Below are 27,411 nucleotides of genomic sequence, written 5' to 3'. Positions count from 1 at the left end.
GCATCAGTTCTCCTTTCAACAGAAACTATAAATAAAAGCTGTAGAAAGACGCTTGACACTGCTTTTGTCTGTGACGTAGGTGCGTTTGCTAAAACTCACACACCTTCAAGAATTTGGTCACGCTTTATAGTTGCAAGCACAAGATGTTGGATGTTAAAACTTTTCACTGAGCTGCAGTAACATTTCATCCCTGGAAGTGCTAAAGAGAGTGTTTTTCAGCACCAAAGCGAGAGCGGGCGTAACAGTACATGATTAATCCCATTTGGGTTTAATTAAAACATAATCGATGAAATGCAGCCTGAAGGAGAAATGAGAGGTTTATCTGCTGTTCAGATACGACGTCTTTCCACGAATGCCTTCCCATTGACACCAGATAAACCAATACTCTCACATTTTTTACAGTACTTTATGCTCATTCAGGGTTCCTGTGGCATTTTTGTTGTCGTGCTTTCTACTAGAGATGGTGTTTTCTGTTTTTGGAGGCTTTTTATTCATCTTGGTCAATCCAGTCTGTCACTAAGGACAACAACCCTTTGTTTAAAAGGCTAAAGTTAGGATGAGTGTGTGTTTTTAGCTAAAGTAGAGGTTTCTTTTAGCTGCTGAAATGAGGACTTCATTCTAATTTTATCCGTCCCTCAAGGTAAATGCAAAAAAAAAAAAAATGACTCCAAAATCACACAAAATGACAAAATATTACACACATCAACAACAAAAGTACTCCAAAAACACACATTACGACAACAGAAACACACAAATTACAAGAAAATATACAAAATTACAAGAAAAACACACAATATAACAACCGAATTGCACAACATGGTAGCAAAAATACACACAATTAATCCAAAACAACACAAACACACAAAATGACAAAGATATACCAAATGACAACAACAAAACAAAAACAAAAAATCAATATTCATCTCAGCATTTAGAAATAATGACCAATCTGAGCATTAATACAGGGAACATTAAAGTTTGTGTAAAGCAAATTTAGCCATTTTCTTAGGTCATAAATTTATTCCTTAAAACATGTAAAAAACTGTGGCGCTAAGCTTCACAAACTGTGTTTCAAATTTCAAATAAAACGCGTCCGCTGGTGCCACATTTTTTAAGAAACTAGCACTTTTTTTGCACCGCAATTTAGTTTTTTGCCTCTCGCGGGCGCAGTTTTGACTATACCCAGGAGGACTCGGACGGAGCACACCTTTCCGCTGGCCCGACCCGAGCACTTTTGGAAAACCAATGGTAGAAGCAGTATCGAGCCGCTTTCACACTGCTCTCTCCCATACAGTACACGCAGGCAGTGCCCTTCCAGCGCATGGGTGTGGTGCCAACCCCTCTAACTGACACGCCCCCAGCGTCTCAGAGCAGAGAGAACTGCTTGTTTTTTCATGATTTTGAGACCTAATTTTATATACTTAGCAATTTTTTTCATCTTTCAAATTTGCTTCAGTGGTGTGACAAACTCATAACACAAATTTATTTCTGCTTTACACGGACTTTAAAGGGCTTGGTTTATTTCTGTTGTCGTTTTATATATTTATGTGCATTTTCACTCTCATTATGTGTGCTTTTGTGTGGTACTTGACTCATTGTGTGCATTATTTACTTGAAATTTGTATTTCCATTGTCCTTTTGTCCAATTTTTGGTGATTTTCAGTAATCTTGTGCGTTTCTGTTGTTTTGTGCATTCACTTTGGGAGCCGCAAGTTTCCTATGGCTGCTTTTTACAGTTAACATGGCGTGTCTGTCCTTTTTTTTTTTTTAGAAACCATCTGAAAATAGCAGTGCCCATGTCATATGAATGTAAATAATGAATCTATGCATAAAAAACTCACTAACTATGTTTTTGGTTTGTAGAATAATATTCAAATATCTATAGATTGATAGATAGATAAATAGCTTTATTTCAGACTCAGGGTCCATAAAAAACAAACAAACAAACACATATAAAAAGGTCTAACAGTCAAATTTTTAAAGGCCCCTATACCAGTGCTTCCAGAGCTGAGACGTGCAGCGGATGGCACTGTTTGTAATGTTCACCAGTACAAGAACAATGTCAGATTTGAAAGTTTAAGAGAATTACGCAGGTATTGATGATTTCAACAGAGCTGTCATTTGTTTGTTTCCATCTCTGTTGTTAACCTGTTTTTCATTCCATGTTGTACAAACATATTTCTATATTGTATACAGTGTATTTCTACATAGAGCTGTTGGTTGCTGGTCTTTCCCTCTTCTAATCATAGCTGCTCGCAGCTCCCTCTGGGTAACTCATGAAATATGGATATGGAAGTACTTCTGAGGCAGACTCTTTCAAATGAATGTTTAAATTCTGACTCCTACCACTTTTGAATGTTATTCTTCAGCACGTTATAACCAAAGATGAGATTTTCACTATACACAACTGTTCATACACTGTTTAAGAAGGACAAATTAACAATCATATTATTGTGTTCGTTCCCAGAAAGAACACCCACACTTAAAGCTCCCCAACACTAATGCTTGCATGTGCTCTTCACCACAAATTAAGAGCTGCTGTAATTAATAATGTCATCTCCAAGGGTGCACACACTGATTAATTCCACTGGATTGGAGTCAAATTCTAGGGGGCGTCTGGGGCGCATCGCGCGGGCGGCATCAAGGAAAGGCGATCTGGCGCGCTCTGGGGTGCCTGGTCGGTGCGCCTGGGGGCCGGCGGGGCGGCTTGCAGCATCCCCTTGGTGCCCTCGGCGACTATGGGCGTGGTTGTTGTCCCTGGGGGCGCTGCTCTCGGTGCTGCTTCCGTTCCGGGTCCTTCTGGCCTGGGGTCCGGACCCTGCTGGCTCTGGGCCCGCCGGCTGCCCGTTCCGCGCGGCTCTGGCCGTCTGCTGGGCGGGGGCCTTGGCTCCTCTGCTGGGGTCTCGGGCGGGGGGCTCTCTGGGCCCTTCCCTCGGTGGGTTGGGTGCTTTGGTGTGGGTGGGTGGGGGTAGCTGGATGCTGGTTGGGGGTTGGGGTCGGTGGGGGGATGCGCTGGGTGCTCTGCTGCTTGGGGCTTCCTCGGATGTGTGTGTGGGGGGCGGTGGCTGCCTCTCGGCCTGGGATCTTGGGGGCATCTGGGGGGTTGCTCGGCCGCGGGGGGGTTGCCTGGGGCTCCCTGGCCTCCGCTCTTTCTGCTGGCCTGGCTGCATCTGCGGGCCCAGGGCAGTTCCTGGGCTTGCAGTAGCGGTTTTTTTTTTTTTTTTTGCACATATACTGGTATACGATGCACTGGCACGCCTTGGGATGTGGGATAAAACTCATACTGGGCTTAACCTTAGACACGTTAATCCCAAATACCTACTTTAGGTACTACCATTCACTCATTCCCCCTGTTCACAGCCACCACCATTATAGCTAAGCTTCACACTTGTCACCATACTGGCTGGATTACACAACATAATAAGCACAATATATTCTACAACCTCACATCTCACCCTGACTGCAAAACAATCTATTCTTCCCCACCTTTTCTATTTCCTGCCTTGAGTCCCTCCTCCCTGCTCCCACCTGCGCCATGCACAGAGCGGAGAGATGTCCAGCATGTAAAAGCAGACAAACTTGAGAAGCAAGGTCCAACTCGCCGCCGCACAATTGTCATGGGATCATCACCCCAAGGCAGCAGGGAAATGAGGGCGTGGGGGACCCCCAGGTGCACGCTTGAAAGCAAAACAGGTGGAGCCGGAGAACAGGGAACTCCCGGCTGCTTCCTGGACCAGCCGAACCGAGCGTACTGAGACAGCGGGGCGGGAAGGGTATAGAGAAAATACCCAGAGATCAATCCTCTGTGTAACAGTTAGTGGATCTCCTCCTGTAGAACACGGGCTGATTCTCCCCGAGTCTGTGAGTGTATTATACCGGTTGAACGAGGGGGGACAGCTGCAAGTCTGCATCCACCAAGTGGTGGAAAGGGTTTATAAGTGCCGAAAATATCTTAAGTGCATTAAAAGGAGCAAAAATATGGCAAGAAAAAGTGATGAAAATGGGTTAAATTATGGAAATGTTGGTGTAGTTGTAGAAAAAGGGTAAAAATAAGCAAAACATTTTTTTTATAAAATATGCTTAGTCCCGACCCCAAGGTTGAGAACTCCTACTTTAATCCATCCAACCTGTTACACCCTAGTGTCATTGATCCTGGTGTGTGCACATTCACAGATGTTGATCACAACACACTTTATCAACACAATGATTTTTTTTTGTTCTCCACCTTCGTTTTTAACAGTCACGTCCCTGAGCCTGAGGAAGGTAGTTTTGCTGAGGATGACTGGTAAGACAATGGGTGTGAAATGATGGTAGTTGTTATTTATCTCCCCCGCCTTACTGCTTCTGTGATGTACAGTATTAGTGCTGCCTTGCCTTGTGGAAAATGTGACGTTGAAAACCAAACCTCAGTGTCTCCTTCCTTTCCTTTTGTGCCTTCAGTGCTGTAGTGTGTGACTGTGATGTGTGATTATAACTGTGTGTGTATCGGTTATGTGAAACAATAGTTCCAAACAAATGGTTTTGTGTTTATTGATCAACAGATGTGGATTTTCACGGTTTAGAGTTGATATCATACTAACAGACACTTGTGCATCTGCAGATTTGAGTCATGTGTCATGTTTAGAGCTAATTCTCCTGTTTCCTGCAGGAAAACACCTAACTAACCCACACACTACTCACTTTTCCTCCCTGTTTCTATCTCAGACACACACACACACAGACACACACACACACAGACACACACACACACACACACACTCTCTCATCTGAAATCTATCTGCTACAGAATGAAGATCTGTACTAACAGCATGGGCGTGTCTTGTCTATAGTTTGCATGGGGGCGGGGATTCAAGCTTGTTTGTTAAATCCTATTATGCCAAAACTGACGCTGCTTTGAAGATGATGCCAGCTTTAATGAAAGCATGTTTCTTTGTATTGCTGCACATTTTTGTTTCTGGAGCAATTGGAATGGATGTGTTTATATAATTTAAGTAGAAAATGAAAGAAAGATAAAATAATCATATGGTATTGCATTATAAATGGATTCACCATTATTGTGCCAAGTTGCTATTTATACCCTTTGAAGACTGACTTGAAAGCAAACTGTATGAAATGAGACATTTTTTGCATCTTTTTATTTCTTTATCTATGCAAATAATTTGCTTTTACTTGTTTTGAACTTTTCTTTAACCCACAGTTCCTTGTACAGTGTAAAGTTTAAGTTTTTTGATTGTTAAAGCTTTACTTTGTAAATCCAAAAGCAAAATGAGCTTTTATCATTAAGTTTATACTTAATAAATGTATCTCACTGGCTGAAATGGATCGACCTAGGCTGGCTTTATGTTTATTACATGTACCGTTCAGTATGGCGGACGATGATAATGTGATGTGTGGACATAACATATAAATATACACTCTAGTCTAGATATTGGAGCTCATTTTTATTAAATACAGTATGGTTATATGTCGTGTCACACTCATGGCTCTGGGGCCAAATCCGGCCCTTTGGAGCGTCTAATTCGGCCTGCAGGAGAAAGTAAAAATGACAGTGAAAACGTGAATCATTGTGTAAATGAAATTGACCAATTTTTGCAGGGACTCCAAGTTTTACCAGTGCTTTCCAATGGTAAACTGTTGAAAAAATAATTTAAATTTTTTCAAAATCCTAAAATTTTCTTAAATGATTACATAACATTTCCCTTAATTTGGTCACAAAATCTAGAAAATTTAAAGCAGAGATTGTGTTGGGATCCATATGTGTCATTCATTGCTTGGATTTTGTTGATTTCTTACATATTTTGTATTTTATGTATCCACAGAAGTGCAAACTATGGCACAATAATGTTGAAATTACTCATTTTTCCTCATAAAATCTGTGGCCCACTTGAGATCAAACTGCTCCGTATTTGGCCCCTGAAGTAAAGATGAGTTTGACAACTCTGGTCTATGTCATGAGCCAATGATATTACAAAACCCCAGTGATCTCTAACTCCACCATTGTCCTTACTGTGTGGTGCGGCATGTAAGCTCTTAGATTGGCTTCTGATCTCTGAGTATTGACTGTGAACAGCTCGTTCCCATAGCGACAGGACCTCTGTTATGGCGGCAGAAGATCAATGACTGATTGTTCAGCCCGTCTACCTCCAGCCTTTGAAATTATATTAAGACAGCAACACGCTGCTTTCCTGGAGATGAAGGCTTTGATGTTGCTTTCATGTACAGCGTGAGAAGAAATGTTGCATTTATGGACATTTCCAGTTTTAGTTGCAGAATTGATTTTTTTGTGCCACCTCCCAGCAAAACGAATCCTGTTCGATTGCATTGTGTGTTAAGTCTTTTTGGTGAAACTACTGTACAATTCTAGTTTCCTACCACAGGCGAAGACGTACGTTGTAAAAAAAAAAAAAAAAGTCTTAAAATTGGTCATTGAAGCAAGCACGAGTGTTAAAGTAATGGACCACTGACCTGTCGAGGGAGCACTGCCTCGTGCCTCAGCAGTTTTTTCAGGATGATTGAGTTCTAACAGTTGATGGATGGATTTAGTCAGTAATTGTCATTTCAATTTTAGGTTTTTTTTTTTTTTTTTTTCCTGCTAGACATACTGAGGAAGTGTGTTTAGAACATACTGTATTTTCCACCCTGTAACCATGAAATGTTGTCTGCAGACTTTTATTTAAATTTTGATTTGATTTGATGTATTTTGAACAAGTAAATGAAAAACAAAGACAACAAACAAGATTCTCAACACAATTTTGCAATTCAGTTTACATTTTCCAAAAGGAGTGGGCAGAATTACATACTTTATTTAATTCCACTCCCTATCCATAAGTCCCTTTTTTGTTAATTAATTGCTTCTCATTATAATAGTAAACTCTGAATTTCACCTTACAAAGTCTTACAAATGATTACAAATAAAATACGAATATAGCAAACACCATAAATAAACATAATGGAAATGTACTGCTAAGGATTGTCCTCACTATATCTTTTGAAAATAATTTCCCCAAACAGAAATACATAAACTTTTCCTGGTTGTACGAAAACTCGGTATTTTGAAATGAAATAGCCCTCTTAAATCGTAAAGTCTCTCTTGCTTTAAACATGATTTTTTCCACCTTGGTTTGGACTGTAAAACACAGTCTATATTTAGATCTTTTCTCTGTCACGATTGTGTCAAATCATACACATTAGGATATATAGTTAAATAATCATACATAATTATCCACACAATGATTCAGACTACTTTAAGATGAATACAGTCATTTCATGACCATTGTATATCGTGAAAAATCTATAAGTTGGATAAACATCTGTTCCTTCCTGTGTGTTTTTGTAGATGTGGCACTGTATTGACCCAAGCTTTCCCCATTTAATTGCTGTGCTCTCTCTCCCTTCCTCTATAATTCATTTCCTCCAATCCTCAATTTTCTCTCTAAGAGATGAGAGTATCACTGGCCAGGGCGCAGCTCTGCTCTCCTGTGGGATCAGAAAGACTCATTTATGGTTGCTAATGGCAGCCTCGGTAACATGTCTATCAAAGCCCAGCGCTGTGGACAATGATGCTGTCAGCCTGATCTATAGGATTTCTATAGGATTCTATTCACACGGCATCGGGGATCGATCCATGTTAGACTGTCAGGTGGACAGAAAGTCGCCTCAGACACAGAATTGGAAAAAATACAAATAAACTGTTTTTCTGCTCATCGTTAAAAGGATCTTCCTCTGTGTTTACAAATGTGGCCTAAAATTTTTGAAAAGGCCTTGTTAAAAGATCTATGCCTAACATAATGCATTATTATCCCCAGCCACAAAGTGTGAAGGGGGATAAGGGTTTGAACTCCGGTGTGTAACTTCAGGGTATCAATACCTTGATGAAGTTTGAAAATGAGAAGCGCGCAATTATTTTTTCTCGAGTTATTGCCCTTGTTCCAGTTTTTGGACTCTATTCAAGGTATCTTCAAAGGGGACAGCTTTTCTCAGAAAACTTTTAAGATGCGATAACCAAATTTGGTCTGTGGCTTCAGGGTATCAATACCTTGATGGAATTCGAAAATGAGAAGCGCGCAAATATTTTTTTCGGAGTTTTTGCCCTTGTTCCGTTTTTGGGACTCTGAGCTATCTTAAAATGGGACAGCTTTTCTTAGAAACTGTTTAAGATAGTTTGTAATTTTATATTCTGATGTGATAATATTTTCTTATGGATACAACTAAGTTCTTAGTTTTAGGACATTTAGGAAAAGGTTGTGAATTACCAACCAATCTGGTGGGGGATGTTGATGACTGTCTTCTTGTTATTATATAAAAATGGGACTAACTTTACGGTTTTTAAAACCCGTCTTCCGCCATCTTGAAATCACGGGATTGATGATGTCACCCAGCCCCATTTTCCTGTAATCATCCCATTGTTTTCTACTGGAGTGAAACATTCAGCCTGCTTTTTAGGTCATTTAGCAGCTTTTTCAGTCAAAATGATAACTTGTGCTACTTTTGGTTGCTGTGTCAAACTATGGCCCTTTGGGGCATTCAATTTGGCACCCAGGAGAAAGGAAAAATTACAATGAAAATATTCTGGTAATCATTACAATATTTGCAGGTGCTCACAGTTTTCCCGGTGTTCATATTACACGATTGCAGTAATTTTTAATGTTAAAAACAATTTTCCTCAAATTATTGCATATTATTTCCCTTAACTAAATACAAATTGGTCAGAAAACTTGGATATTGTCGGTTTTCTTATGTATTTTGTCTTAAATCTATACGTAGAAGTACAAAATATAGCACAATAATGTTGAAATTGCTCGTTTTCCTGCGTAAAATCTGTGGCCCACGTGACATCAAACTGCTCCGTATTTGGGCCCTGAACTAAAATGAGTTTGACACCCTGCTCTAAATAATCAGGAATAGTTAAAAAATAATCTACGACTGCAGGCGGCGACAGTTCCAACTCTGTGGTTTGGTAGTAAACAATGAAGCAGCTACTTACAGGTAAATGGCTGTGTGACATCATTGATCACGTGATTTCAAGATGGCAGAACACGGTAAAGTAGTCCCATTTTTAAAAGTTAATAAAACAAATATGGTGCAAAATAATGCATTTTGTTAGGCATAGATCTTCTAATAAGGACATTTCAAAGGTTTTAGTAAAATCAGTGATGGATCCGTTTAATGTTGCTGTCAGACATCCTGTATATTTCTGTTCTTCAAATTTCTAATGAGCTGCATTGGATGATTGAATTACATTTGCATCAAGCCAGAAAATCTAAACTTCAGCTGCTACACGAGACTAATTGCGTTCCCAGTAATTCATTAGAGTTTGGCTGATTAGTGGATGATTAATGTGGTGTTATTTAGCTACCCTGTCGTCTGTGGCTGTAAGCAGTTCATCATCCATTGTCTCATTTCTGAACAGGAGGACAGGAAACATTTATTCATGTTGGTCATGGAAGTGTCAGGTCTGATGATTAGAGTAAAAAAATAAAATAAATAATTCTTGTGGAAATGTCCATTTGGGGACATAGTTCATTACCTGAAAAAGCTTTAAAACTTTTGGGTTTTGGATTGGGGAAGGGGTGTTTTAAAGCATTTATTCACATTTTGTATATGTATGATTATATTGATATAATGTGTTGATACAAACCCATTCATTTGTGCACACATTTACAATGCAATTGTAAAATAGCATGATTTAAGTGACCAAAACAGGATAAAGCTTCTGTAAAGAAAATGAATGACCAAAATAAAGCTTTTTTTTTGTGTGTTTTAAATAAACCATTTTTAAAATGAAAATCAGCAACAACCTCAATAGATAAAACTTTCACTTTGGTCAATTTAGAGACGCCATTGTCCACCATTTTTGTTTTGGGAGAACATGCAACATCCAGCTAAAGATGCTGCATGGCCAATTGCATTAAAGTTAATTTATAGATTACAAATAGATACACATCTCTGTTAGTGGAAAAGAAAAGAAACAAAAATGCACATGTAAAATGCTTTAATAGCTTTTAAAAGATTTTTTTTTTTTAAATCTGAATAATTTTAATAATCCCAGGGGGAATTACTTTACCAAAAACAAAAGGACAAAGTTATTTTATGTAATTTACATTGGTTAAGATTTGTAAAATGTTACATTATTATTATTAATAAATGTATAATTTTGTAGTAATACTAATTTAGTATTGATAAACCCAGCCTAATAATAATTATATTTATATTTTAAAAAATCAAAAAAAATAAACAACTTCCTAATTTAAGCCTTGGTTAAATATCTGTGGATATGATAGAACTTTGAATTATATTACTGTATTGATTAAGGGACAGTAACAATTTATTTAAATAATAAGAAAAATCCTCAACAAACTGGCACTGTAGAAGAGGAAAAATAACTATCATTGTACTTCAAAGACCCTCCTATTCTTTTTATCCTCTGCCAGAATACTGAAAGCTTCATGTTCCTGTGGACCACGCTCCTTTATTAGCTCTACAATCATCAGAACACACTGTCATCATAATAACGATTATTTAGTTCTTTCTTTTCAGTCTCACCTGTGCCGAGGACAACAAACGCCCCCACTCTATTCTCTGTGCAGTGCTGTGAAGCATCAGAGTGTGTTTTTGATGTTGATAATTCCTGCGTCTCTTCTTTTCAGGCACAGCACGCACTCGTCGGAGGAGGCGGGATTTAATGACCCGGCCTTGCTGGAAAACCTCCAGAGCAATCACGTAAGTATTGGGAAACGTCGTGATCTGCTGCTGCTTTTGCTGAGGGTGTTCAGGGCACAGTTAAATCTAAATCTGATTAAATGTTATTACATAACTTTTTTTTTTTCACATTGATGCTATAGTAGTCTGATAAGCTGTAGTGTTTCAATATTAGTCATAATTTCAGGTCATGTTTCCTGGTTTTAGAAACTTTTATTTCATATCAATTTAAAGTTATTTGATGCGCTCTAATTGCACAAAACTGCAAAATAAAATTAAGCAAATACCTGGAGTCACTGCTTCTGACATTGTTGAGACTTACTGCATGCACTGATGTGCCTTCCTAGAGCGTATTATTAAAGATGGGCGCTTCTGTGCACTTGGAAGGATGCTGTAATGATCACCTGTAGTGACGAAAGACTGTGATTGATTGTATGTTTGGCAGCACTCGGCTGCAGAGTCGCACAGGAGAGGCAGAATGTCACGTTTATTTTCGTGCATTAGTGCTGCCGAGGGAAATCAGTAATCCTCCCACAGTGGTATCTCTTATTTTTACTGCACAATCTTCTTCACTAATCAGGTTCATCTTGGATCTGCTTTAGCTTCATTTTGATATAACATATAACTCCTTTTAGTTCAGGGGCCAAATATGGAGCAGTTTAAACTCAAGTGGGGGAAAAAGAACAATTTTACCATCATTGTACCTTAGATTTCCATATCAGTTCAGTTCACTTCAAAAATTCTTGATTTTGCTACCAATTTTCTGTGTGGAATTGTTTGTGAGAAATTACAACATTTCTGGAAAAATCTAGTTTTCTTTCCAAAATTTGCAATAAAAATGACTGCACCCATGTGATATAAACAAAAAAAAAAAAAAAAAATGCAAGCCCCTAAAAATATTGTAGATTTTTATTAAATTGGTGAAATTGAGAACTATAACTGGACGATTTGGTCATTTACACAGTAATTCATGGTTTCTCTGTCGTTTTTACTTTCTTCTGCGGGCCATATTGGATGGTCAAAAGGGACGGATTTGGCCCCCGGGCCTCGAGTTTGACAGATGTGATTATGATGATTTTACTTTTTATTCAGATGCAGGTGTGTACCTTTTTTTTGCATAGGAAACAATAAGGGTGTAAGAAAAAAATGATTCAGCGATATATATTGCCATATTTCACAGCGTGATTACGTGTCGATCCAAAAATATCCAAATAAATTTTTCAAATCGTGCTTTTTAACGAAAAAAAAACAAAAACAAATTAATTGGGCCAACATATGCATAGCACATAAACTCGCAGTCACTAGGTGTCAGTGAACCACATAAGACCTTGTTAAACTACCTCACTCCTCAATGCATTTTATCTTGGAGGTTGAAAGCACTTTATTGTTATAAATCATACTGAGCACTTTTATAGATGTATGTGGTTATTTTTTAGAAGTTAAGAGAGAGTCAGAATCTGTTGCAAAAGTTAAACATTTTTGAAAAATGTAATTTGACAGTTTCAGACCACTTGTTCTTGCAAATTTATTTATTTATTTTTTAAAGGGAACATATTATGCTATTTTTCACCCATCTCCATTTGTTCCCATTTTGCCTGTTTTCCACAGTTTTAGCCTCTGAAATGTGACTTTCTGAGCAGTTGTAAAAATTGGGCTGTTAAGGGGCCTACTTATGCATATTCATGAGTGGGTCTGTCTATAGACACTGACATTCATGCCTCACTCTTTTACGAGAGAAGTCAGTGATCACCAAAGTGATTTTATTGTGCTATCCACACACTTTTGTTATTGTACATCACAGTAAAACACATGGCTATTTAAGCGGCTATTGTTATTGTGAGTCCGTCTCAGCGCTTCAGGGTCCATGTTTTTATCTCAGCGCAGTCATTCAAACTCTCACCGGAGTGTTAAGCTGCTTAGTCACTTTCTCCTCCTCTTCTGCTCTTCTAACTACAGGAATAGTGCATTTAAGGTGATAATCATTTGTTTTGTTTAACTGCTGCGTCACATTGTGTCACAAACACGTCAGATCAGCGATACGAGGTGATATTACAGGTACTAAAAATGTGTCTGCCCCCTGGTGCTACACCGAACCACAAGATGCGCTGGAAACCACAAGAGCAGAGTACACCTCCGCATGAACAAATAGTGCTTACACTACAGTGTACGTTCACTGTGGAGGCGCGGCACTGGCAGCAGGCAAGTTCTGTATTTAGTTTTACCGGTAGCCATCACTCCTTTGCTAGCAAGAACAGCAATGGCAGACTTTCGCAAAGATCAGGTTGGGGGTGGAGTTACCAGTGGAGGGGAGGGTATTTTCTTTTCCGATTTAGCTTGTGAAATCACAAACTTTGAAAATTTGAACCCGGGCAATTTTCTCTGTGTTGTAAGACTTACACAGACCACAAACAAACAACTGGATGGGTTTATTTCACATTTAACACTCGTTACCTCATTTGTGTTCAAAAAGACTGCAAAAGTGGATTTTTCATAATAAGTCCCCTTTAAATAAATGGTATTTCATGCCATTTTGTACTTTTAAAGGTGAAATTTGTAATTATTGATATCACGATCGTATTGTTCAGTATCAGGATATATCGTATTATGACATGCAAACCGTGAATGGCATCGTATCGTCAGATTCATGGCAATGCACACCCCTAGTAAACAATGATTCTTACTTCTTAGCCTGGAGTTTTATTCAATCCTTTATAAAGGCCACTCCACTCAGTGAACCTCTCCACAAACACACCCGTCCTTCAGAGACTACCTGTCAACACCGAGCACATTAATCTGCTGCTGGGAGACAGAGGAGACCCTCAGAGCCACCTGCTCTCTACAAGCCTGTTCTTTTCATTTACATCAGCTCCTTTAATTTGCCCCTCCCACTTCTTTTTCCATTATCTAAGGCTTTGTTTTTAGATTTATAAAGATCTTAATGCTTAATTTGAAATGTCTGCGCACACACGGTAAAATATCACTCTGAGCTGCTTTTTCCTCACATTATATTATTGTAAAAGCATTGTTAGTGCATAGATGTTTATGCTTTTAACAAATGATCAAGCCAATCAGTTTATAGTTACCTGAATATAGTCAGACTTTTGCAGTTTGCCTGTTGGCACCTTTAGTCACTCTTTCACATTATTATTATTATTATTATAAAATGGCTTCACTACACTGGGAAGCTCTTTTTATTGTAATAAATGAGCTACATTTGTATGGCAACCTTGTTGCCAGCAGCTGTCTGGTTACGATCCCTCAAGCTCGTGTCATTTGACTCACAGAACATGACAACTAAAAAGTGAAAACTGGCTTTTTACTGTCATTGTCATCTTAGACACTGATAAATATCAGACAGGGTTTAATTTACAGTTATGGATGATAATTATTTTCCCTCCTGGAAATTTTTCACAAATTGATACCATTTATCCAAGAAATAGTTGCAATTACAAATGTTTTTGGTATACAGTACATGTCTTAATTTCCTTTATATGCATTGAAATAACACAAAAAAGCAGAAGAAAAAAGCTGAAATGTACATAATTTTACACAAAATTAATAAAATGGACCAGACATGGATAAATCATTTTATTTCAATAATGTGATGCTCGTTTAAACTCACCTGTGGCAAGTAGCGGGTTCTGGCATTATAAAAATCACACCTGAAGCCAGTTACAATGTAAACAAGTTGACTCTATATTTATTATTAATATAAACCTCTATATTGATTTCTATTTAGAAATTTAATGTTGTGTAAAATTATGTAAATTTTGGCTTTATGTGTTTTTTCAATGCACATAAAAGAACTAAACACATGTATACTATACCAAAAAATGTGTAATTGCAACAATTTCTGGAAGGATTCCAGGGTTGCCAATACTTTAGTCCATGACTGCAGAGTGGAAACGGTGCCCTGGAAACCTTCAAACAGGAAAACTTTCACATTTTTATCATGTTTGTAACTGTATCAGATAATCCTGATATTTGATCTTTTAGCATTTAAAGTGCTACAATGTCTAGAATACATGGTTTAAAAAAATGAGTGTTGCTCTTCCAAATGAAGTCATTGGGCACTCTAGATATCTTCAAAATCAAATCCAACATGTGGCCAACACACTGATAGATTTAATGTATTTATTTTTTTGTTTTTAAAAGACTGTGAACCTCTGTGCAACTTTTTAGACCATGGCTCAGAAAACAAAGTATACTAAGAAAAGGTGTCGTTCCAGTTTTACGGGCCCCGTCTGTGGAATAGTCGCCGGAGCACCTCAGGGCTGCAAAGAACGTTCATATTTTTAAGAACAGGCTCAAGACCCACGTGTTTATTTAAGCTCTTAGCTAATTATTTATTCATTTTAGGATTGTTATCTTTTATGCTTCTATAGTTTTAGGATTGTTATCTTTTATATTGTTTTTTATAGTTTGTTGGTTTAGTTCCGGGATGGGCAGTGGCGCTGTCTGTATCGTGGCCCTCAGTGACGGTGAATGGCTTTTGCTAATTTGCTGTGCTGAGGGCTCTGTCTCGGCGCCCTGTGCCCACGGTCTGTGTCCTGCTCCTGGTGCAGACGGCTCTTCTGTACCCAGCCATATGCCACCTTATTTTAACCTGTGTGTCTGTGTGCGGTGGACGGGGTTTGTATGGGATGGATGTTTTATTTATTTTTATATTTGTAAAAGCACTCTGATCTTCATTTTATTGTATGAAAAGCGCTTTTTTATGATAATATATTATTTGAAAAGTTATTGATAGGAGAACATACTGTATATTCTCGATCATAATCAACAGTGAACACTGGTGTAGATCAAATCTGACAAGGATTTTTTATTTTTTATTATTTCCCTCCTGCTAGTCTATTGCTGTCTTATCTTGCAAATATGTTAAAATGTTGCGTTTGAATAGCTCAAAGGAAAAATTTCCATCACTTCGACTTGTAAAAGTTGAATTCGCAGATGAGTTGATGAAGTAAAACTTTCCTTTTCCGTTCTCTCTCTCTGGCCACAATGTCATGCAAGGGTTTCTCGTTGCTCGGCTTCTGTTGCATGTTTAAATAAAGAGAATTACAATTCACTGTGTCCTCTCCTCTTTCTAAAGCCCACAGCTGCTGTTATCCAGGAGTTCATGACCATGATGGCCATCTGTCACACTGCAGTCCCGGAGTGCACGGAGGGGAAGATCACCTACCAGGCTGCCTCTCCAGGTACATCAGGCTATTTGGCATTTTATATCCTAAGGTTATAAAATCAGTTTTTGTGTTGATGTTTTTCAACCTCTATGTAATCTATGTTACATCTTTATTTGGGAAAAATCAATTGGACCACAGACTTGTTAAAACTGACCCATTAAAGTTTAATAAATGAGATGATGAAATACAACTTACAGATATTTGTGATTGAGAAGTTGATCTTTAATTCCTGATTTAGAAAAAAGTTTATTTTGTATTTGGTCAACATGCGTATTTGTAGCAGGAATGGTAATCACAATGCTCACAAGGGCCCACATTTATCAACGTTCGTACGTTCAGATCTGTGCGTACACCATGAGTTCAACCATATTCACGCAAGTCATGTCAATTCTAACATAAGTGTACGCTATGATCAGTCATGTCTGAGCTCATGTACACAAATCTGAGTGTGCGGATTTGTGATTCAGCACAGCACAATCTGACTGAGTCTGAAAATAGTTTTTTAAAAAAACCTCAGCTGTCATTTAAGCATAAGCAGACACACATTCAAAATAGATTATGAAAATGAATATTACTGATACCACTTTTTTGGTTTTCCTTCCACTGAGTACCGTATAACTCCTCTAATAAACCTTTGCTACCGAGCATGAACTTGTGGTTCACCACACATGTTCTGTTTTGGAGAGTGAAGGCATATTTCCATATTTCTCCAGGATCTCTGCTGTGAAGTTGCTCACAGCGCACACAGGGGGGCAGACGTCGCCTGCTCGGTAGCTGATCCTCTTCCACCGAGCGTTTAAATGATCTCCTTTATGTTCAGTTTTCCCACGTTCACAAAGCATTTTCTAGACATTTCAGGCAGCCCTATTTCTATTCCAGGCGACCCCACATGGGGTTACGACTCTAAGGTTGAAAAACGTGATCTTAATGGTTCTCTTTCTTGTAACATTGATTTTTGTATTTAATTTATTGTTTTTGCTTTCAGTGACCTTTTTGCCTCAAACATACAAGCACTGCCCCCTGTTACCAAAACACATTTATATAACTTCATATAACCAGGAAAGTTGGCAGAAAGGGAGAAAATAATTGTAATTTAAAATAAGATTCCTTGTTTACAGAAGTGTTTTTCACCCTAACACGTTTGGGGTTGAATGTAAGACAGTGAGGCAGGTGTCAGTGGAGCAAACGGGCCTTTTATCAGGAATCGTCTACCACGTGCATCAAAGCTCCACCTTGTTAGATGTTTCGGGAAAAAACATACCAGTTTGGAGAAGTGAACAAGTTCAGTGTGACCAAATATTATCTTCTTATCTGGTCACTGCCTGAAAGTGAGGAACCATGATAATGAGCATTGGACCACATCTATGGTACTTACAGGTCTTTCTCTACATGTTTAAATACATTATTACAGCTTGTTAAACATTAGAAACAATATAAAACCTGTTTTTATCAGTGTGATGGTGCTGCTCAGAGCCAGGATCATTGTAGCTTCACGTAGCTTAAGGGGGTGAGACAGTGCACGGAAAGGCTGAAAGAAAAGAAGAAAAAAAACAAAACAATGTTAGCCAAGTGATGTGTGAAGATTGAAGCAGAAAGCTTTCCTCGCCCTGTGGCGTCCTTCCTCGCTGTCGCTGAGGCCGAGTTTATCCCATTCTCGGCTGTAAATCACTTCCCTCATTGTGAGAATGTGTCCAAATGACAAAGATTTATTCTTCGATTGTAAAGAAGATAAAAAAAAAAAAAACATTTTCTACCGCTTTGTTGTATGTGCTTGTACAAGTGTGTTAACAAATCTCATTTCTGGCTTTGCTTTCCAGATGAGGGCGCTCTAGTGAGAGCTGCACGGAACCTTGGCTTCGTGTTTTCAGGGAGAACACCAGACAGCGTCATTGTGGAGATAGTAAGTGGAACAATATACAGTAAATGCTGTCTATGGATAATAATAATAAATAATAATAATACATCAAATTTGGACGCTCTAATAAGCTTTACATGGGGAATAAAACAAAGAAGGGTTTTATGGCAAAGCCAGTTTGAACAGGTGAGTTTTGAGTAATGATTTGAAATTTGGTAGTGAGTCAGAGTTTCTGATGGGCGGTGGGAATGAGTTTCAAAGGGTGGGGGCGAAAGCTCGGTCCCCCAAGATCCGGCGGTTAGTGCGGTGATGGGAGTGAGGCGGTTGGTGTCAGCTGAGCGGAGGTGGCGGGTGGGTTGGTGTGGTAGGGCAGGGCTAGGTGAGGAGGAGGAGCTTTTCTTGAATGCGGTACTGAACGGGGAGCCAGTGGAGCTGTTAGAGGTTGGGGGTGATGTTCTCTGGACCGGGTGTGAGTGAGGAGGCGGACAGCAGAGTTCTGGATGTATTGCAGTTTTTGGAGATGAGTGATGGGAAGTCCGTAGAGAAGGCTATTAGAGTAGTCGAGTCTGGAAGTGATGAAAGCATTGATGAGGATTTCAGCTGTTGACTGGGTGATGTGTGTCTGGTATGAGAGGGTGGAGTCCATTATGATGCCATGGTTGCATACAGAGGGGGAGGGGCTGACATTGTGACCGTCGATGAGGAGGGTAAAGTTCTGGACAGAGGAGAGGAGAGATTTGGGGCCAGTGATGAGGAGTTTTGTTTTGTTGCTGTGGAGTTTGAGAAAGTCATTGTCTATCCAGGTTTTGATATCGGAGATGCAGTTAGTGATGGTGGAGATGATAAATGGGGTGATGGATTTGATGGAGATGTAGATTTGGGTATCGTCGGCGTGGAGGTGAAATCCATGGTGGCGAATGATCCGACCGAGGGAAAGCATGTAGATGGTAAAGAGGAGGGGGCCGAGCACCGAACCTTGGGGGACACCATGGGTGACGGGGGAAGTGTGGGAGTTGCAGTTGTTGACAGAGACAAAGTGGTGACGGTCGGAAAGGTAGGAGATAAACCAGAGGAGTGCTGTGCCAGAGATGCCAATTGCTTGTAGACGGTGGAGGAGAACAGTATGGTCTATTGTGTCAAATGCAGAAGGTCCAGAAGGAGGAAGATGGATATGGAACCAGAATCAGCAGCGAGGAGGAGATTGTTTATGACTTTAAGTTGTGTCGTTTTTGTGCTGTGGTGTGAACGAAATCCAGATTGAAATGTTTCAAAGAGATGAGAGGAGTTGGGTGATGACGATGCGTTCCAGAATTTTAGAAAGTAATGGGAGATTGGAGATGGATCTGAAGTTGTCGGGGTTGAGGCCGGGTTTTTTCAGGAGGGGTGTGATGGTTGTATAAATGTGTCCTTGTGATAGTGCAATTCAGGCAAGAAGATAAACAGTAATTATGAACATTCTTAAGAAAAATGCATTATTTACATCAAACATGTGCAGTAAGCATCAGGATTTGTAGTGATATTTAATGTAGCTCAACAAGAACGCAACTTAAAAGATGGTAATAGACTTAAAATGTAGGTATTTTTATTCCATTTATTGCATTTTAAAAATGTTATGGTAAATTGTGTTTAGATTTAGCATTGTCATTGTCGTTGTGTCCTTGGGCAAGGCACTTTACCCACATTGCCTTGTATGAGTGAGTATTAATTGTGCATGTATGTTGGTGGTGGTCAGAGGGGCCGTAGGCCGCCGCAGGGCAGCTGTGGCTACATTGTAGCTAACCACCACTGGTATGACCGTGTGAGTGACTGGTGTGAATGAATAATGGTTTCTGTAACGTGCTTTGAGTCTCCTCGAAAGAAAGCGCTAAATACATCCAAGCCATTATTATTATTATTATTTAAATCAGGGGTTCTCAAACTTTTTGGATCCAGGGACCCCTTACAGAGAAGAGCATTTTTCCAAGACCCCTTTAATAATCTTGACGTCTATTAGACAAAATTTACTGCAATTTTTAAACCTAAATGCGACAAAAATCATCTATTCTTTGAACAATTCAACTCAAATATTTAAGTAGTAGAAATTAAATTCTAGTATCTGTACTAGTCTTCTATATAATGTAAATTTTGTTTTATGTATCATTAATTTAAAAAAAAATATGTGCACATTTCTTTAAACAAAAATGTTTGCACTATTTATTTTTAGAGCCTTTGAGACGGCCATCTCATTTCACGGACCCCCAAACCATGGCTCAACGATCCCGAGATTAAGAACTACTGACTTAAATAGAATTTAAATTACATTTGATAAGCTTTATGTTCAATGCTGGTCTGTAGTATTCAAACATCTACTAAACTGGCCCTTACTGAATGATGGAATAGTGACATTAGTTTTTTTATTGTCATATCATATGTTGTGGTATTTTATAGTCCAGCTCTTTTTAGTTGTGTCTCCTATCAGTTTTGCTACTGCTCACAGCAGCTTGTGACATTACGGTGAACTTTAATCATGAAATGGCATTTAAAAAAGAGGTTTTTAAACTAAAGTGACTTTATAAAGTCATTGAACTTTTTACACTATTATTTCCACACAGAATCACATAAAATTATTACAATATATGATGTGTTTTTGTAGAGTCTAAAACTAAATAAATGGTCAAATCAATGTATTATTAATCGAACTTAATGAAACATTACATTGTTTTGGGCCTGGTTTCTGTACAATAGCAATGAGCTGGAAGTGTATCAATATAATAAATAATAATGTCATGGCTAAGTGAGGCCTTAACACAGTTGTTGGTATTTGCACCATGAACATAAGTATTAAAGGATAATGATCTGATGCTGAGTAGAGGTTGTCTCTCCTCTCTCATCCTGTTGTTTTCTTTATTAAATCACCTGATCATTATGCCGAAGTAGAAAAGGCCAGAGACATTTTTCATTTTCTTTCTCCCTCCTGGTCAGAACATCTCGTTCCCTAATCAGGCCTTCTGAGGCGTTCAACATCTACCTAATCATTAAGTCCTGTACTTGCGCTTTCTACAATTAGGGAAACTAATTGAATTTTTCTGTGTTATTCCTCTGCCAATCGACTTAGTGTAGCTACCAGATAAAGATGTTTAAAGAGGCATGATTCAGCGGTTTTTCAGAGGAAATTTTGAGTTCTTTCAACAATTTGAGATACAAAAAAAATGACTACAAATATTGTGGACTTCAATTGAATTTTTCTACAACTGAATTAGTTGGTTATTTATGAAATGTTTCATTTTTTTTCTATCACTTTCTTGAGTGGGTTGAATTTGATGCTCTAAAGGGCCGGATTTGGCCCCCGGGCCTTGAGTTTGACACATGGGCTGATTGGAGGAGGATGATGGCAGTGTTCGTTTGTGCTGCGTTTTAATAGACTGAGGTGAATTGGTTCCTCTGCTGAATATTAACTTGTACATTTTTAATTTCAGCTGGCAGCAGAGGAGAAATACGAACTGCTTCATGTACTGGAGTTCACCAGGTACTTTTCATGCAAATGAGCTGAAACAACCTTAAAGAAATACACACATTTGAACTGCTGTCGTATATGTGCTATGGCTGTAAACATTAGATTCGCTTTTGATCTATTTTTAGGAATAGTAATCATATTTCTATTCCATTTAAATTGCAGACTGACTGCCTCTGTGACTATAGGGTGTGATGTTGTAATGTGCTTTAACACTTCTCAGTGAGCGTGAACGTGTTTTCTCTCACCTGCCTCCTCCTCTTCTTCCCTTTATCTCACCCTGGACTTTTTTGTCTCAGTGCGAGGAAGAGGATGTCAGTCATCATGCGAACCCCATCTGGGAAGATCCGCCTCTACTGCAAAGGAGCCGTGAGTGTCTGTCTCTCTCCATGGCAACACATGACAGCTCATCGCCGTTGTTGCCACATGCACATACACACACACATACTACACACACACACGCTTGTACACACAGGAATTGCTCCTGTGCCCTTATTTCCTCTTGCTTATGTCAGGAAATAATTTCCTCATGCTGCAGAATGACCCACGACCACTGCCTTCACTTCATCTCCAGATTATAACATTGTTCACACGACACCATCAAACAAGCACCAATCACTGCGTTTTGCTTTTACAAAATTGTTACCAGACACTGTTTTTATAGTGTATGAATGTAGAAATTAACAGGTAACAAATGTTAATAGATTTGGTGATAAGTGTTCTAAGTTATCTAAATAAAACACATGTGTCAAACTCATGGTGCGGGGGTTAAATCTGGCCTTTTAAAGCATCCATTTCAGCCTGTGGCTGAAAGTAAAATTGACAGAGAAAACATAACTCATTGTTTAAACTACCAAATAATTCAGTGGTAGAAATCTCAGCCCCCTCCAATTATACATTCAATTAAAATCCACGAAATGTGCATGGCTCACAGTTTACATTTTTCCAAAATCCCGCAATTTTCCTCAAGTTTTTTCACAAAATAGTCCCCAAATTAATTAAAAAATGGTCACAAAATCAATTGCTTTTAAAGTGAAGATCCTGCAGGGACTGATATCTGTCATTTACTACTTGGAAATTATAGGTGCCTTTTATTTTGTATCTAATATATATTATTTATAGATGGATGTGCAAACTAGGGCACATTAATGTTGAAATTACTTGTTTTCCTTCTAATAATTTGTGGCCAACCTGAGATCAAACCGGTCTGTATTTGGTCCCTGAACTAATGAGTTTGACACGCATGATCTAAACTGCTTCTAAAAGATAGGCTAATATTGCATTTGTTGTATTTATATTGGTCATTTTTCAAACTACTTCTAAACAATGTAATTCAACATGTATTTGTAGCGATTAGTTAATTACTGGGCATTTATTTTGGCATTGTAGTTCAACTTAACTGTGGATTAATAAAGTAAATGTGAAAGCAATTGTGAATAGTTGTGAATACTACATTTAACATTGATTGTATTAATGACCTCATGTGGTTTTTTTGTTTTATTTAAATTAAAAGTAGGACTTTGAACCCTCAAGTGTCATAATAGTGTAATAAAGTGTAAATAAATTCCTTCTGAAGCTGCCATAGGTCGGATCCTTTTTGTGCTGCGTTCACTAATCACTGTAATGTTCACACACACTCAGGGTTTTTTTTTTTTTTTTTCCTCCTTTCAGGACACGGTGATCTATGATCGTCTGGCAGACAGTTCCAAGTACAAAGAGATCACACTGAAACATCTGGAGCAGTTCGCTACTGAGGGTAAGTGGGCAAACAGCGCCACCTGTTGCACATCATGATCAATGATTTGATTTCCAGATTGATACGACTAAATAAAAGCAGATGAATTTATTTTGTATTTACAGAATTTGGTAAATAGTTAATAGGAATGTAAATGTAAATGCAAGAGGGAGAAAGCCATAATAAGAAGCAGTGCAGAGTCACTACTCAGAGGTGTATATACTGTATGTTCATACTGCCCTCTTGTGAGACATCAGCAGAAAATGATGTCATTGGGTTTTTATGTGTTCTAAATATAGCACTAAAGATATCACAGACTGTCAGTGTGGGGTGCAGAGATTTATGCAGATTTGGACTTTTCATTTATAGACAGAAAGACTGGTGTGATACTCAGTGTGTTTGTGTGTGTGTGTGGTTTTGATACCAGCAATGCTTGTGTCACCAGTTATTGTGTCACCTCCATGGTGTCCTGAGTAAGGATGGGTACCTTTTGGCTGAAAACAATAACAACAGTGTGTGGATAGCAAAAAGAAAATTGCTTTGGTGATCACTGATAAAGTTAGCGTCTATAGACACGCCTACTCATGAATATGCATAAGTAGGCTCCAAAGCAGCCCATTTTTAGCTCAGGAAGTCACTTTTTAGAGGCTTAAACTCTAGAAAACAGGCGAGTTTGGGAAAATAAACCTCAAACACTGTGTTGTTGGGGTTCTTAGAATAAATAGAAATGGCATGATTTAGGACCTTTAAAGCTACCAGCGTTTTTAAAACCATACCTGTATTTCATCCCAAAGCACTGGTGTTACCAGTGTGCCCACAAACACTCCACCAAACTGGCTTCCCAACGCATTGCTGTTGTTTTCACACTTTGAAAGTTGTGACGTCATATCACAGGGAACAGCATAAACAAACCAGAACCAAAACGGCATCATATGAAAGAAAAAAAGAAACACAAGAAATGACTCTAAGACAGAAGCACAAAAAAAAAAACAACAATAATAATACCTTTTATTTTGAAACACCTTTCTCAACATTCAAGGACACTTTAGGGTGATTAAAATCACACTAAAATAACACAATGAAGTAGGTTAAAAAAAAAGAGACAAAATTAGCATATTTAAAATGAATCGGTGAAGTTACAGAATGTAATTTGGAATACAAGGAATGTGACTTATTTATTTTTTTATTTAGCATATCCTTGCCAAATCTGTCATGAAATGTTTCTGCTACTCAGTGTGTTTGTGTGTGTGTGTGGTTTTGATACCAGCAATGCTTGTGTCACCAGTTATTGTGTTATCTCCATGGTGTCCTGAGTAAGGATGGGTACCTTTCACATTTGAACCCATACTCAGTACCAGTTAATTGGTTTTGGTACTCAATGGTACCAATTTTCTGTGCTTTTGTGTGGTAATAAATGGTAAATAAAAAATGCAAAATATTCCAAGTTATCTTTTACCAACATACCATTTATTTCTCATGATAATAATAATAATAATGACAACAAACGTTAACAAATATATCAAACCAACATCAAGCTGTTTGTATTGTAGCAATAATTGTTTCACAAGTTTCTTCATCATGAAAACTTAACCCTTAACTATAACTATGCAGTGTTTTTAAATAATAAAAATAATTATCATAATAATGCACAAATCAAAAAGCAGCTCCATGTGACAGGGCTCTATATTGTGAGTATTTCACTTGCACATGTGCACATAGGTGAAAACGGAGCCTTACAGCAGCTTTCTATCAGCTATGGCTGAACCCGCAGCTACTGCTGTCATTACGTTATGTACGTTTAATGTTGTGTTCAGATACTGCCCGGGAAATTGCCTACTCTTCCACTCCCTCACAGTCACAATAATGCTTTTAGGTATCGAAACATGGTACCGCTTGGTTTTACATGAATCGGTTCCAGGTAGTACAGTCCTGTGATGGGCAGAACCTTATTTTGTTTTTGTCCTCCTGATAATTACAAACCCTCCCTTCAGTTCTGCAAAAGTGGATGTTTAATGACCTGTGCAATATAAGGCACCTAGAAATAGTTACCATGTGTCAGTTCTTGTTTAAAAAAAATCGCATTTAAGAGTTTGTATTTTACATTTTTGTCAAATGCTGTAATGCCATGATTATTAATGATTATTGTGTTGGATTCTGAAGGACTGCGCACTCTGTGCTTTGCCGTGGCCGACATCAGCGAGTCGTCCTATCAGCAGTGGCAGGAGCTCCATCACAGAGCCTCCACCTCGCTACAGAACAGAGCCCTGAAGCTGGAGGAAAGCTACGAGCTGATAGAGAAGGTTTGCATTAAACTGGGATCCACCATATATTATGATAATTCCATAGTAAACTGTTCAGAAAGTGTAGGATTTTTTCTTTTCTATTTTACTTCTTTTTCCTCTTCTTTTCCCTTGACTTTAAAGTGCCTGCTGGTGGCCGCGCCTCCACAGTGAACATAAACTCCCACTCTCTCGGAGCTAAAGGCATGCGAGCTACATACACAAAATGTGTTCTCTGCATTTAACCCCTCCCTGAGGAGCAGTGGGCAGCCACGGTGTAGAACCAAGGGAGCAGTTCAATTTTTATTACCTGTTACATCGCCTTGTATCGCCTTTGACTTGATTTGACATGTTTGTGACACAATGCAACGCTGCGGTTGCACAAAACTAATGATTATTACCTTAAATGCACTATTCCTGTAGTTGATGTAGATAAGAAGAAGAAGAAAGGGACTTAGCAGCTTAACACTCTGGTGTTTGAAGCAGCTGAATTACTCTACTGCTGCTGTGATAAACACACAGCCTGAAGCACTGAGATGGACTCACAATCACAATAGCCGCTTAAATAACCACGTGTTTTACTGTGATGTGCAGTTTTTTTGGTTGAAAACAATAATAACAATATGTGGATAGCAAAAAAAAATTGCTTTGGTGATCACTGATCTGCCTCACAAGCGAGGCATGAAGTTAGCGTCTACAGACACGCCCACTCATGAATATGCATATGTAGGCTTCAAAACAGCCCATTTTTAGAACTGCTCAGAAAGTCACTTTTCAGAGGCTAAAACTCTAGAAAACAGGCGAGTTTGGGAAATTAAAACTCAAATACTATGTTATTGGGGTTCTTAGAATAAATGGAGATGGTGAAAAATAGCATGATTTAGGACCTTCAAAGCTACCAGCGGTTTTAAAACTGTACCCGCATTTCCAAAGCACTGGTGTTACCAGTGTGCCCAGAAACACTCCACCAAACTGGCTTCCCAATGCATTGCTGTTGTTTTCACACTTTGACAGTTGTGACGTCATATCACAGGGAACAGCACAAACAAACCAGAACCAAAACGGTATCATATGAAAGACTGTTATCCTCTAAGAAAGAAGCACAATAAATAAATAATACCTTTGATTTTTAAGCACCTTTCTCAACATTCAAGGACACTTTAGGGTGATTAAAATCACACTAAAATAACACAATGAAGTAGGTAAAAAAAAAGGAGAGCCAAAAATAGCATATTTGAAATGAATCAGTGAAGAATGTAATTTGTAATATTTGGGTTTTTTAGTCTTGAAGAATACTACTTAAATAAAATCAGAATAGTTTGATTTGCTAAGTAGAGTTTTTAAACTGTACAAGGAATGTGACTTTATTTATTTTTTTCTTTAGCATATCCTTTCCAAATCTGTCATGAAACGTTTCTGCTCCGTTTCTACGGGATTCCCAGTCCCACAATGCACTGCGCAAAACCTTTCAAAATTCAAGTCACATAACCATTTGATGGAGTCAAAAACAATCTTGCAAGCGACAATTTCAACCTTCCACATTTATGTGTGTAAATTCTCCCATTTCACGAAAGAAATACCTTTGATTTATTGATCTACGAGGCCAAAACTCGCATAATATACTCACATCAGGTTTTGGCAAAGGTAGATTCTTCTTCTATTAGGTAGGGTTGGGTAAACGCTGGGCCTTTAATAATCATTACTTTGAGGAAAACCACTGTACTCATAGTGGCCACATGATGGCAGAATGGAGTCGCTGTCGAAGTGTGTTGATGGAAACATTTCAACAGCGTAGGAAATCAAATTTCATAAACAATATTAGGGTAATCTAAATAAATATTTTTTTTGAAATATTCAAAACTTTTCATGGCAACTTGAAAATCATATTTAATATTAACAACAACTAAATGAAAGACACTAAATACAAATAATAAATGTACTGGTAAGTTATTATAATATATATAATATGAAATTCAGTTTTATTGACAGAGAATTTCAGTTTTTTTCTCTTTTTAATACAAACCAACCAATATGATAATCACAGCCAATCATTTTAATATGTTATTTTAATGTTACTGTTTTACAAACCCATTGATTGAAATAAAAGACCAGGTCTCTTATTTTGGAAACAGGAAAGCATCTTTACAGATGCTGCAAAACACAAAGAGCTG

At 38.3% G+C, this 27,411-nt stretch overlaps 1 protein-coding gene across 6 annotated transcripts in view; it reads left to right on the top strand.

Annotated features, from left to right (window-relative positions):
- The window catches only part of atp8a1 (ATPase phospholipid transporting 8A1), a 143,665-nt gene that overhangs the window by 57,131 nt on the left and 59,123 nt on the right, over positions 1-27,411 (top strand). For 4 of the 6 annotated variants that reach the window (XM_028458999.1, XM_028458997.1, XM_028458995.1 and 1 more), the window contains 8 exons: positions 4,241-4,285; positions 10,647-10,719; positions 15,791-15,896; positions 17,699-17,781; positions 21,192-21,241; positions 21,526-21,595; positions 22,898-22,982; positions 25,122-25,261. In XM_028458999.1, the coding sequence (XP_028314800.1) occupies positions 4,241-4,285; positions 10,647-10,719; positions 15,791-15,896; positions 17,699-17,781; positions 21,192-21,241; positions 21,526-21,595; positions 22,898-22,982; positions 25,122-25,261 (652 nt within the window). The remainder of the gene's footprint in view (positions 1-4,240; positions 4,286-10,646; positions 10,720-15,790; positions 15,897-17,698; positions 17,782-21,191; positions 21,242-21,525; positions 21,596-22,897; positions 22,983-25,121; positions 25,262-27,411) is intronic. The other 2 variants (XM_028459000.1, XM_028459001.1) reach the window with 1 other exon arrangement.

This window comes from Gouania willdenowi, chromosome 10 (genome assembly GCF_900634775.1).
Source record: "Gouania willdenowi chromosome 10, fGouWil2.1, whole genome shotgun sequence".
NCBI classification, from domain to species: Eukaryota; Metazoa; Chordata; class Actinopteri; order Blenniiformes; family Gobiesocidae; genus Gouania; species Gouania willdenowi.
This window is presented reverse-complemented; position numbering and strand designations above follow the sequence as displayed.